At 45.2% G+C, this 12,935-nt stretch overlaps 1 protein-coding gene and 1 long non-coding RNA gene across 4 annotated transcripts; both read left to right on the forward strand.

Annotated features, from left to right (window-relative positions):
- The first annotated feature begins 793 nt into the window (after positions 1 to 793).
- On the forward strand, positions 794 to 3,251 carry LOC134455057 (uncharacterized). The gene is made up of 2 exons (XM_063206113.1): positions 794 to 2,137; positions 2,228 to 3,251. The coding sequence occupies exons 1-2, from the start codon at positions 1,783 to 1,785 to the stop codon at positions 3,064 to 3,066; spliced, it is 1,194 nt and encodes a 397-aa protein (XP_063062183.1). The 5' UTR covers positions 794 to 1,782; the 3' UTR covers positions 3,067 to 3,251.
- A 3,547-nt stretch (positions 3,252 to 6,798) lies between these two features.
- On the forward strand, positions 6,799 to 12,136 carry LOC134455058 (uncharacterized). 3 transcript variants are annotated; one of them, XR_010036005.1, is made up of 3 exons: positions 6,799 to 6,952; positions 9,971 to 10,199; positions 10,532 to 12,135. It is a non-coding gene; the product is annotated as an uncharacterized LOC134455058 (long non-coding RNA). The 3 variants fall into 3 exon arrangements; XR_010036004.1 differs by having other exon boundaries at positions 6,803 to 6,952; positions 10,018 to 10,199; XR_010036006.1 differs by lacking the exon at positions 6,799 to 6,952 and adding an exon at positions 6,977 to 7,374 and having other exon boundaries at positions 10,532 to 12,136.
- Positions 12,137 to 12,935: the final 799 nt, after the last annotated feature.

Genomic DNA, 12,935 nt, shown 5'->3' on the forward strand with positions numbered 1-12,935 from the left:
AACTCATGTGAACCCCCCTCCAACCACCCCAATCCAATTAGCAAGGAGAGAGAGGATTAAATGGCCAAAGATGGCAGACAGCAATACTTGGATGCAGCTGGACGACAACCTCGATGGCATCCTGGAAGCAACTGCATCAGGCTCAGCTCATAGGAAGATTGATGCACTGACAACCATAGTGTACAACCTCGCCAAGGAGCGGTTTGGCACTATGGTGCAGAAAGGCCAGCGCCAACTACAGCAGCAGCCAAACAGGAGGGAGAGGGAGATCCGTCGCCTAAGGAGCGAGATAAAGGCCCTCAACAAGCGGTTCAAGACGAGCTCACCGACTGAGAAGGAAGGTATCAAAGACCTTACAAGTAAGATCCGGGAACAACTGTGCAGGGTCAGAAGAGCAGAGAACATCAGGAGGCAGTGACGGAAGAGAGAAAAGAGAAGATCTCAGTTTGTAAAGGACCCATACAGCTTCACAAAGGCTCTTCTAGGCCAACAAAAATCTGGCTCACTCTCCAGCTCAAAAATGGAGGTCGAAGAGTTCCTTGCTGAAGCTCACAGCAACCCTAACAGGAGTCGGGGTCTGGGGGTCAACCGCAATATCTCTAGGCCTGAGAAACCGACAACTGAGCTGAATGGGAAGGAACCCACCTGGCAAGAAGTTCGGGACGTCGTCCACAAGGCTAAATCATCAGCTGCCCCTGGCCCAAGTGGTATACCATACAAGGTATACAACAAATGTTCCAAGCTTCTCAAGAGGCTATGGAAAACCATGAGGAAGATCTGGGCCAAGGGGACAATTCCACCAAGCTGGAAGTTGGCTGAGGGATGCTTTGTGCCGAAAGAGGAGGGGTCATCCACAATCTCCCAGTTCAGGACAATCTCTCTTCTGAACGTAGAGTGTAAGATCTTTTTCTCTGTTCTGGCACGAAGAATCACCACCTACATGATGCAGAACCACTATATCAACCCTTCCATTCAAAAAGGTGGAATCCCAGGCTTTTCGGGCTGTCTGGAACACACCTCGATGATTACCCAACTGATCCAAGAGGCGAAACGAAAAAAAAAAGCGACCTAACAGTCGTCTGGCTAGACCTAGCCAATGCGTATGGGTCAATTCCACATGATCTCATCCAGGAAGGACTTGACCATTATTACATCCCTGTGGCAATCCGAGACTTAATTACCAACTACCTTGCAGGGTTTCGACTCAGATTTACATCGGCACTCTTTACCACCAACTGGCTGGACCTCCAAAAGGGGATTCCAACAGGGTGCACCATCTCCCCCATCTTGTTCATTATGGGCATGAACATACTACTAACTGCTGCGGAAGGCATAACCCGGGGCCCTAAATTGGAATCCGGTGTTGTGCAGCCAGTACTGCGTGCATTTACGGACGACATCACAGTGACCACTGTGACGCACGTCCAAGCAAGATGGGTGCTGGATACATTGGGCAGCGTTGCCTCCTGGGCAGGGATGCTGTTCAAGGCCAGGAAGTCCAGGAGCATGGTCATCAAGAAGGGTAGAGTCACCGGCAAGTTTAGTCTCCAGGTCCAGGGTGAGGTCATCCCACCAATCGAGGGTAACCCGGTAAAATGCCTGGGAAAGTGGTTTAATGCGTCCCTAACGGATGGTGCCAACGTAGCTGAGGCGGTGAAGCAGACTGTAGAGTGGCTGAAGAAGATTGAGAAATCTTTACTCCCGGGCAAGTTTATGACCTGGCTGTACCAACACGGCCTCTAGCCTAGGCTCCTTTGGCTACTCACAGTCTACGAGTTTCCCATGACCACCATTGAGCTCATTGAGAGGAGAGCCAACAAGCACCTGCGGAGGTGGCTGGGCATTCCCCCAAGCTTCTCATCAGTGGGCCTTTACATCAGGTCTGGTCAACTGCAACTCCCCCTGTCGTCAGTAGTTGAGGAGTACAAGGTGGCGAAATGCAGAGTTGTCCTAAGTCTGAGGGACTCCAACGATGACCTCATCAGTCAAGCTGGCATGACAACCAGGTCTGGACGCAAGTGGGCTGCCAACGTAGCGGTGGATCAGGCAGTCAGCTCCTTGAAGTTGCGGGACATAGTGGGCAACCAGTGCATCCACCGACAAGGCCTTGGCTCTGCACAATTCCAAACCTGGGGAGGTGCAAGCACAAGAACCAGGAGAGGCACAGTGCAAACGGAAGTGAGGAGCAGAGAGGAGGAGAAGCGAGTAGCAAGAGCAGTGCAGCAAGGTTCCCAGGGGGCCTGGACAAAATGGGACTTGCCCAGGCGCAAAGTCCCATGGAGGGAGCTGTGGCGCCTGGAGCCCTATCACATCTCCTTCCTCTTACGGTATGTTTACGACACCCTCCCCTCCCCAGTACATCTGCACACATGGAGTCTAAGAGAGGATCCGCTTTGTAAGCTGTGCGGCAAGAGGGGGACCTTGGCCCATATACTGTCTGGGTGCAAAACATCCTTAACCCAGGGGCGGTATAGATGGCGCCACGACAAAGTGCTCCTCTCACTGGCCGACACCATAGAGCGGGAGAGGGTCAAGAAGAGACCAGCCAACACAACCGCACGGAGAGCCATCACCTTCGTCAAGGAGGGAACTGGACCTTCACAGACCACCAAAAGGAAAAGAACCAGCATTCTCCAGGCAGCGAGCTCCTGGGAGATGAGGGTGGATGTGGGGAGGAGGCTGCAGTTCCCTGAGGTGGTGCAAACTTCCCTCCTCCCGGACATAGTGCTGTGGTCATCCAAGGACCAGAAGATAATCCTGGTTGAATTGACAGTACCATGGGAGGAGGGGTGCGAGGAGGCCCATGAAAGGAAGGCTGCAAAATACCAACAGCTGGCCCAAGACTGCCGAGACAGAGGCTGGCAGGCATGGGTCTTCCCCGTGGAGATAGGGTGCAGGGGCTTTCCAGCAAGGTCTGCGTGGAGTTTCCTGTCTGCCATAGGCATGGATGAGCACAGTAAGAAGCAGGCAGCTCGTCGGATGGGGGAGGAGGCGGAACGTGCCTCATGCTGGATTTGGAGTAAGAGAGAGGAGGAAAGCTGGAAGCCAGGGGCAGATGGGCAGTGAGCTGGCCACTCACTGTCGGCCCACCAACCTAGGGTGTTGTGGTTCAGGGCCGAAACACCCCGTGATGGTTGGACACCACCTGACGACATCTGCTCCTGGCTCAAGGCTACAGCTACCTGCTAAGGTAGCTGAGGAAGGCACCTCGTGTGTATCCATCAAATGCATACGTTTTGGTTTGTCGAGAATAGGGCTGGCAAACGCGGTTTCCATTGGTTTCAGTTTGTCTCCGTTAATGAAACCGTGGCTACATGGTTGTTGTGGTTAATACATCTACCTGTAACAGAATTAAGTTTGTGCTGTCATGAGCACTTCCTGAGTGGAGAATCGCAGTGCGCATTGCCGTGTTGCTAAAAGTAATTTAAGTGAGAGTGAAGTGTGGTATTTTTCTTTTCAATTGGCGACACAATATCATAAAATGATGCGCCATAACCGTAGATATTTCCAGGTGCGCGGTCGAGACTTATACACGCCAATGTGCATGACAACATCCCGGATGAAAGAGCTGGTTGGTAGTTTATTTGCAGTGTCCTTGGTCGCTACAGCATGCTCAAAATTCACAATTTAAGAGCGTTTTAATCAAAAAAATCTTGGCGAAGCATGCTTGGCATAGTATGTTTTCCTACAGGCTTCTTGATTACCAATACCATAGCGCGCGCATGGGGGTACTTGTGTCTGACGTGTCGCGTCTGAATTCTCACCTTTCCAGTTGCTTTTCACTTACAAGTGATTTGCTTTCAAACCAGACATACACTCAAACGCGGTATTGTAATATCTACGGTTTGGGGTTGGGCCCGTCCATTTTTTTCTGGGCCCACCTGTTTTATTATTTCTGCCTACGCCCGTGAAGCAGACCAGCAGTCACTCCAGTCTCCAGGCACTGCAGGGATAATCAAGGGAACGCCTCTCCCAGAGATCTGTACCATCTACACCATGCACTCTCTACCTAAAGTGGAGAACATCCTTCCACCTAAAGTGGAGAACATCCTTCGTGACTTCAACCATCATGTTACCTGTAGCCTGTAGCCTATTAGCTGTTCCAACTGCTGCCCACAGATTCTATGTACAGGTCTTTACAGACATGGACCAAAAGACTGGCCAACAACCTGTAGCCTCAGGCCATAATGCTGTACCATTGAATTCAAATGATTAATGAGAAAACCCATTACTCCCTAATTTTTACACTGGGCAATTTATTGGGGCCCCATATCTATTGGGGTTGGGGAGCTGTTTATTTATTCATGGGAAATGTGGTGGTGTGGTGTGGTGTGGTGTGGGGGTGCATTCTTAAGCAGCCCGACAGCCCTTAAAGAAATTAGTATGTAGGTACTGATGACATAAACGAATAACTCTATGCTGGTTGGCAGGGCCGTTGTAAGGCCTATTTTAGGGGGGCTTTAGCCCCCCCTACATTAGTATTAGCCCCCCCTCCAACGATTTTGCAAAAAAACATTTTTTATTTTTTTATTTTTTTACATTTTTCCAAAAACAAATTCAGTAAAGCACTGAATACGAACCACCAAGAAGGCTAAGAAGAAGTTAATCTGAATACAAATTCCTGTTTGCTTATTTATTGTTTAATGCCACTTATATCCTACTGCACAGCAATAAAAGCAGGGTGCACAGCAATATGTTATGCGGAGGGGGAAACAGGTTGAGGATTGTGCTTTGTGACTAACACCTCGAGAAAAGTGTTATTACTTACACGTATGAAATCTTCCGACCCAAAGTACCAATTTTCACTCACAATACCGTGTAATAAATCCATTTGACATTGTCTTGAAATTATAGTTGAGCTTTAATATTTTTTAAAATATTATAGTTTGAAAACACACATGAACTGATTAAAATAGCTACTAATGGAGTAAAAATGACCTAATATCTGCCGGGGATGTTTTCGAAGTAAGGAACCTGTTCGAATAAATCGCTTCCTGACCACTGCTTCTCCTGGAGACGCACAGTTAGTAACTCCTTAAAGTTCCTAGAAATTATGGCATTCTCTGCATTTTTATCTAATCATTTTAATTCTGTAGGCTACATAATATTCATCATTTGAAACATTTTGAAATGTTTTGTTTAGCTTACATATAAGGAATGTTCATTAAAATGTGAATTTAAAAAATCACTGTAACTAGTGTTTAAAAATCGGTATGGTGCTCTTGAAATAAAAGTTCAAGAAGATGCTTTTGCACACCTCTGTAGGTGGGCAGGTGCGTAGGATATTATCCCAGTGGGGTTGTCATTCAAGTGTAAAGAAATCCTGCACACTGCCCATTCCACCAACAAACTTTAATACAACATGAAGAAGGTCGGATGACCGAAACAATGTATTAAAGTTTGTTGGTGGAATGGACAGTGAGCAGGATTTCTGTGCTCTTAAAATAATGAATTCATAGACAAAACCTTAACAGGTGAGCTGAAAAATGTTTGGCACACGCTATGCGCGCACATTTTCTTCCTCTGGGGCTAAGCCCCCCCTGTCTCTCAAACCTAGTGACGGGCCTGCTGGTTGGGCATAATCTAAATGTGATAGTACATGAACACCAGTTTCCTCTTTTTCAATATCAGGTTCGGTGGAAATTAAGTTATGTGTATATTTTTCTTGAATTACAATGTTTAGAGACACACAGTATATGGAATATAATGAATGGCAATTGACAAGAGAGGGTAAATCAAGCAATCGAGTTTTGATACCAGCCATATTCAGTAACACTTCCATGCATTTCAGTGGTAATTTGCATCATACATTATTTCAAAATGGACTTTTGAGGGTTGCCTTCATCCAATTGCTGCCAATTTTGGTGTTGATTTAGCAAATACATAGTCTGCAGTATAACTTTCAGCTTTTTCAGATGTCTGATATCATGCAATGATGAAGCTATAAAGACTTCAAAGGCAAAAAACAGTGTCCGGGATATCCACATTTATGCAAATACAGTATATGCTAATTATCATAAATAAAATAATATGTGCCTAATTTGCATATTCCCAAAGAGAAGACCTCATTTGCATATGGTAAAAAATACATTTGAGACAACTTGTAATACAAAAAGTGTTGATGCAAATAAGAAAATATTAAAGTTTTATGGTGATATGTTAAAGTTTAAAATTTTAGCCTATCTACCATTATTTGTCTACCCTATGAAAAATACATACATTTTTAACAAAGAATTACTAAAAACTGGGGGCCTAATTTTTTCGGCATACGATGGATTTGTCTTTAGATGCCTTTGAATGTTCCAAAAATGCTGTATATGCCGACTTTTCCCCAAAAATGCCTACAGGGTTACAGAATTCTGAAAATCCGGACCTGGCTAAGGTGACTTTGGTGACATTGGTCAGCATTTGGAATCCTTCGAGGGCCACCAGCAGTAGGCCTTGGCTCAATGACAACAAAATGGTCTATAACTAGTATTTTGGGTTGGAATGGCATGACTGGGTCAATGTGATTGGTCAACTCTCTCTCTCTCTCTCTCTCTCTCTCTCTCTCTCTCTCTCTCTCTGTTGAAATGCACCAGAACACAGAACACTGATGATGGCAGAAACCTGAAACGTCTGCTCTACTCTGCTGTAAGAAAAAAAAACTCCTTGTGCTTGACCTAGTGTCTTATTTAGAACCGGCTCCCTCATTAAATACACCATCGAAAAAAACATTTGTCTACTTCTACATAATATGAACAGACACTGCACACAGTGGACAGACATCTTTGCGCGATGGGGCTACCAATAACGCATGTCCCTCTGTTGACAGCCAGTAGTAGGCTGCTGTAACGTCATGCGTGTGCAGCACCAAAAGCGTCCCGTCACATCTCCGAAGTCTAAGTGAACGCGACAAGTGATTGATATCGATTTGCATGCATACCCTCGGACATCGCAAAACGTAAAACAGGTAAGATTTGTCCGGATTTATTTGCGTGTTGCCTCCACGTTTCGAATTCCCTGCATGACAGTTCTCCTTTGCTGTTCAACCACCGACTGGGCTAGTACCCAAACACGCTGAACAAAGGAATTTCGTCAACGCCGACATCAACCCAAATTCCTGGTCATGCTACGATTTCTTTCTTTGTTGCGGAACACACTAACCTCGCTGTCACACCGCTTCTGGTGGCGTGCTGTGCATACTGAAAGCAGCATATCATACCATTACTGCTGGGCTCTAGGCTACTTGAAACAGCCCCTGAGACGAGTCAAGTGACAGGCGTGCGTAACGGACAAATGACAATTTTACTACGCTGGAACAAGCGGCGATAAGTGTCAGGTTGTCTCGAACCGTAAACAGGCTGTTACAGATATTGAATCTCGGGGAGACTGGTGAGCTGCTATAGGCTATGATTTGTTGGAACATAGACAGCAGACCCTGCAAACAAATTCTACAACCTCATATTTTGAGCGAGGCTATTGTGGCGCGTGCAATATTGTGACAGTTATTATTATATTGTTGGTAGGCCCCTTCGCTATGATCCGATCCCAAATCTCGTTTATTATAGTCAACATAGGCTACACAAAGTTAAGGTAGGCTAAATGCTGTCTGAATGTGTTGTTTTACGTTGTGTTCACTAACAGCAGGCCTCTGTTTCGACCCAAGTCAGAATTTGAAAGCAGACACTTTGTTTGCTCCACACGTCCACGGATTGCGGACTCCAGTGAGCTTGTTGTTGAGCTTGAGCTTTTTTAACATGTATGCCTACTGTAAGTTAGCCCACATACTGGTCCCTTATTTCTATGAAAAGACACGCCTCATACCCACCATTTGTATTAAATGAGACAAACAAGCAAAACGGCACAAATGAAGACCACTTGTGCGTCCAGATGTCATGCTATACGACTGTGTGGTTGGTGGTTGATAGGATACTTGTTCATGTTGTAAGGGCCTTGGGGCAGCTGAATCGGGCATAGGCCTACAGAGACTGTTTTCATACAGCTGTTGTCACTCTTCCTCCCCCTGGTCCCATGGCCTCCAGAGTCCAGACACCGACTGTCCATATTGATTTTCTGGACAGGCGTCTGGAGAGAGAGAGAGAGAGAGAGAGAGAGAGAGAGAGAGAGAGAGAGAGAGAGAGAGAGAGAGAGAGAGAGAGAGAGAGAGTCCACCAGGAATTATGTTAGCCAGGACTCTTTGCCTTCGGCCACTGTCTCTGCTGGCCCATTATACATAGGCTACTGACAGAAACCCTGAATGATATTAGACTAGAAAATAATATTGGTAACAGCAGGAGTAACACATGTCATTGTTTTTGTAGAGGCCTGGTTTTGTTGCAACCTTTAGACCTACATTATAATGTGACTATGCATCCCTAAATAGTATCCTTTTCCCTAGTCACGTGACTCTGTTTCCCATATTAGCTGCATGCTAAATAATGTAAGCTGATCTATAAATTATTCAGCGCAAGCTCAGCATAAGACCCTATGACAGCATTGTCACTCATTCCCTGCCATCTGCTTATACCACTCATCCGGTAGGCTGTACTTCAGCCATGCTCTTCACCATCAAGTTGGTATAGACAATAGAGAATTATCTTGAAAGATACAGAGCCTGTTTAGGCCTACAATATGTGTTTTCTTTCCATCAAAACATATGACCGAGTTACAGTAGACTCTGTTTTCGTGGTCGTGGTGGTGCATGACTTCCTTACAAATGTTTACCCCTATGCCAAGTGACACGGATTTGAAGGCAACAGCTGAGAACGATTGAGCGGACATGATAAGACTAAATATAGCATGGCTGTTCTGCATTTTCGCTGAGCTTAGCCTATCTCACTGGCTCTTTTGCTCTGACTAGTTCCTGTTGAGAGATGTAGCCTACTACAGATCTCCCACTACCTTAGGTCAGAGGGAGTTCACAACAGCAAGCTATAGTAATGATTATTACTGACACATAACATACAACATGGCACACTAGTAAATTATACAGTATGTGACAACGTAGGCCCATTATAATAGGCTAATAAATAGGGTTGAAATGAAGAATGAAATGAAACATTCCTGAGAGAACAATTCAATTGAATTCAATTCCAGTTCCCAGGAAATACAGCACTCGACATGTGTGCTCAACATGTGCTCAACATGTGCTCGGGGTGTGCAATGACAGTGCATAATAACCTGTGGAGCCCTGTGGACAAACACGCACTGATACCTTTCTAGGCTACATACCACTATTTGTATTGCCCACAAAGACTGCGACACAGGCAGTCTCCACCTGATGCTTGTCTAAATTCCATTGCTTACCTCTCAACACCTCATATTACCATAGCCCTGATAAATGACAAGCCAGACAGATGCCTGATGCTTACCGCATTTCTTGTCATGACTCAAATGCCTCAACCTGTTCCTTTCGGCCTAGATCTATATCATCAGGGTTATTCGGTATCCTTGCTGCAGGCTGAAATGAAAACGGTAGATAATCTTTCACCATAACGCAGGAGTCCAAGGCTACATTTTCGATGTGTTGTAGTTGTCCTTTACAGCTTAATTCAAGTTAGAGCAGTGTTAAAAGGTTTCACTATTGTTTTTTTTTCTTTTGCATGTTTACCAATATTACTCAAACTATGAAAGTGCATTTTTTGGAAGTAAAGGTGTGTGGTGATTTGTGATGTAACAGTACAATGTATTGTTGACAGTGGCACCTGCAGTGGCAGCCATATTTTTGTCAACCAAAACAAAAACAGCACCCCCTTTTGGTTATGAAAGGTTACTGTTTGTCTCTGGAGGAGAACCCAGACCTCATGTTCAACAGGGGCCTCACTCAGTCATCTTGTGAAATTATCAAATGTTTCCTCTCTATAATAATGCTAATAACAACAACAACAACAATAATGTTCTTATTATGGCCTAGGGTTTCATTATTCCTCAGTTGGACAATGTACGTCTGTTTATCTACTGAATCGTTGCTGTATTTTGTTGTTGTTAGTGTTGTTGTTGTTTTCTTACTTGGGCGTCATGGCGGCTGCCTTTTAGATGATCCTGCTGAAATGCCTCAGCTATGACTGATGTGGAGTCAGCGACATCCTATGAAGACTTCAGAGCCTCAGGGAGGGCAGGAAGGAGGAATGCCATTCACGGAATCTTGGGATCCCCAGGCGACCTTGAGGGAACCGAGTTGTCCGAGGCCCTAGCCGAGGTCAACATCAGTAAAGCTGGTAAGTGGAGCTTTGTTTTTTTTTGGCATTGTTATACATTGTGTCTTGTAGTGGTGTTGCCTTTTAGTGAAGATGGCAACACTGGCAAAACAACCTGCTGTTTGAAGAAGAAAAAAAACAACTACATCCCTACACCACTGCCATGATGAGGCAGTGAGTCCTAAGTAACAGATTGAGACTTTGTTTTTACCATTTTGGTAAATGTATTTTTAATATTTTTGCTGCATGAAAACGTTGGGAATGAACATTCTTATCAAACTTTTCTTTGTCTCTACTTTTCTCTATCATGCTCCTGCTCATTCTCTCTCTCTCTCTTTCAACCCCTCCCCCAGGTAATGATGAGGAAGGAGAGCAAGGTCAGGATTCCTCCTCGTCCCCTGCGAAATCAGAGGAGGCCAAAGAGGAAGGCACCTAACTGAGAGCCGACTCCCTGACACCATCTGCTGGAGGAAGGACGTCACTCATCCACATCCCTCCTCTCTCTCTCTCTCTCTTTCTCTCTCTCTCTCTCTCTCTCTCTCTCTTCATGCTGACCTCTCTTCCTTTTTGATATGTCTCACCTTGACCCCTCCGGTCTCTACCGTTCGCCCATGGCTGCTGCTGCACTGGGGAGACCTCTGATGGACATGATCCTCCTTCAGGCTACACGCAGCACAGGGGAAGGGCCGTGGGCAATGCCTCGCCCGGATCCTCCAGACATGGTGGATCCTCCAGACATGAGACACCGGTGGCAGCCTCACCTGTTTGGCAATGACTGATTTCAGAGGACACCTCGTGCCACCACCACCACCTATGTCACCGTCCCTGCTGATGGTGACGTGACCTCAGCCAGTGAGCTGCTGCTGTCCCACCTCAGTCAGTCCTGTAGCTGAAACGTTAAGTTGAGTTGAGCTGAGTTGAGTAGGAACAACTGCCTTAGGTACCCTGCTTTTGGCACCTCGAGGGATTGAACAGATACCACCCTGTACCCGAGCCCGTGCCACTGTTCTGCATCCACCCCTTAGGGATGCTGGATCTCCCCCTAAGTGGGGGAGAAGGCAGAGTGGGTAGATGTGTAGGACGTGATGGTTAAGTCAATCACACAGACTCTTTGACCTGACCCACACCTGTGCTGAGACAGTGATTCTGGATCGATAGGATTCAAACTGCCAAAGTTTGGTGTTGTTTCATTTTCACAGGTGCGTAACACTCAACAGCTTAGTAGACGTGATGTGATGTGTACAAAGTAGTTCAACCCTCTGCTGTTTACCAATGCATATTTATACCTGTAACTCTGAAGCGAAAACCACTTTTGTACTCTTAGGTGTAAGTATCTTAACTGTATTTATTATAACTTGATGCTGCCATGGTAGACTGTAGTAGTATTTGCACAGTGTAGTGTGTGTCTTGCCCACCCATACTGAGAAATTCAACCAACATGCATGCACTGTAATAATTCAAAATCAGTTGATAATAAAGGATTATCATTATTATCAATTATATAACATAATTCACAATGAAGGTTGCATTGATGTGCACTACAACTGTTTTTTGTATGGAAGAGCTGTTACTGCCACTTGGAAGTTGTGGGATGGTGTAAACAATAGAGTATGCTACCTTTGGAGCGAGAGTGGAGAGAGTGTGATCTGAGATGCTTGTTGAAGGGATTGTTCAGGTGTCGAAGCCTGTCTGAGCCTGCCATTTGATGGTTGAGGTGTTTTTTGGTTTTGTGCGGATGAAGGTACTAAAGTTACTTACTCCTCAATCATGCTCCTGCAGAAGCAGACGCTTTGTGGCCAGTGTGTTGTATGTTTTTCTTCACCCTGTGTACAAAGTAAATAAAATGCTTAAAGCCTTGAGAATAACTCCTATAGTGTATGTTCTGTATGTTCTGTTATATGATGCAGGGGTTTTTTTTGACAATGGAAATAGAATTAAATTCTTACATTTCACAAAAGGGAAAGGATATTATAACTGGAATGGTCTGTTTGATAAGGCCAAAGTCTGCAAAGTCAGTGAATCCAAACAGATTGAAAATATTTGCCCATATTCAAAAAGGCCTGTTGTTCCCTACTGTGGCCTAATGGTAGGGTACTGGGTTACTACCCAGGTTCGATTACTGCCCGGGTCATTTTCCAATCCTTCCATGAGTGCGTTTTAATGTGCGACCTTGCCCCCTCCACTTGCGCTTGTCTCCTCGTCCCGCCTCCTGGCCCCTCCTCCGTGGAGAAAACGATAAAGTTTCCCAGCTGTCAGCCTAGCCACAACAACTTTTGAGGGACTGTTTTTCATTCACCATCCTAATTGCAAATGAGAAAAAGACTCTACAATTGAGCTTTTGCAAGATATTGAAATATAATGCTGTTGTCAGTGATGTCATCATGACGAGAAGCAAGTGGAGGAGGCAAGGTCGCATATTGCAAAGCACTCCACATCTCTCTCACCCCACTTGTTTCCTGTCCCTCTCTCACTATCCTATCATAAATAAAGGCTCAAAAGCCATAAGAAAACTCAGTATGCCTTCAAACTATCTGACCTTATTAATGGTGGACGACTAGTTGCAATTTATCTTAAGTTGCAATGAGGCACACAAAATGTCAACTGAATGTGAAATTAATGTAGAAGGCAAAGTGCATTTTAGCATTTTCGGGTGTTAGTAGTCTACTCCTGTAATGATAATAAGGTAACACTTTACTTGACGCCGGCATCATACGTATGACATAACGGTTTCATAACATTGTCATAATGCAGTCATGA

The sequence above is a fragment of the Engraulis encrasicolus genome, chromosome 9, assembly GCF_034702125.1.
Source record: "Engraulis encrasicolus isolate BLACKSEA-1 chromosome 9, IST_EnEncr_1.0, whole genome shotgun sequence".
Taxonomy (NCBI): domain Eukaryota; kingdom Metazoa; phylum Chordata; class Actinopteri; order Clupeiformes; family Engraulidae; genus Engraulis; species Engraulis encrasicolus.

Bases quoted from the DNA above. Each gene is read 5' to 3' on its own strand.
- LOC134455057 (XM_063206113.1), top strand. From the start codon at position 1,783: ATGACCACCATTGAGCTCATTGAGAGGAGAGCCAACAAGCACCTGCGG. The intron at 2,138-2,227 runs GTGCAAGCACAA...CAGTGCAGCAAG, and splicing joins ACAATTCCAAACCTGGGGAG to GTTCCCAGGGGGCCTGGACA.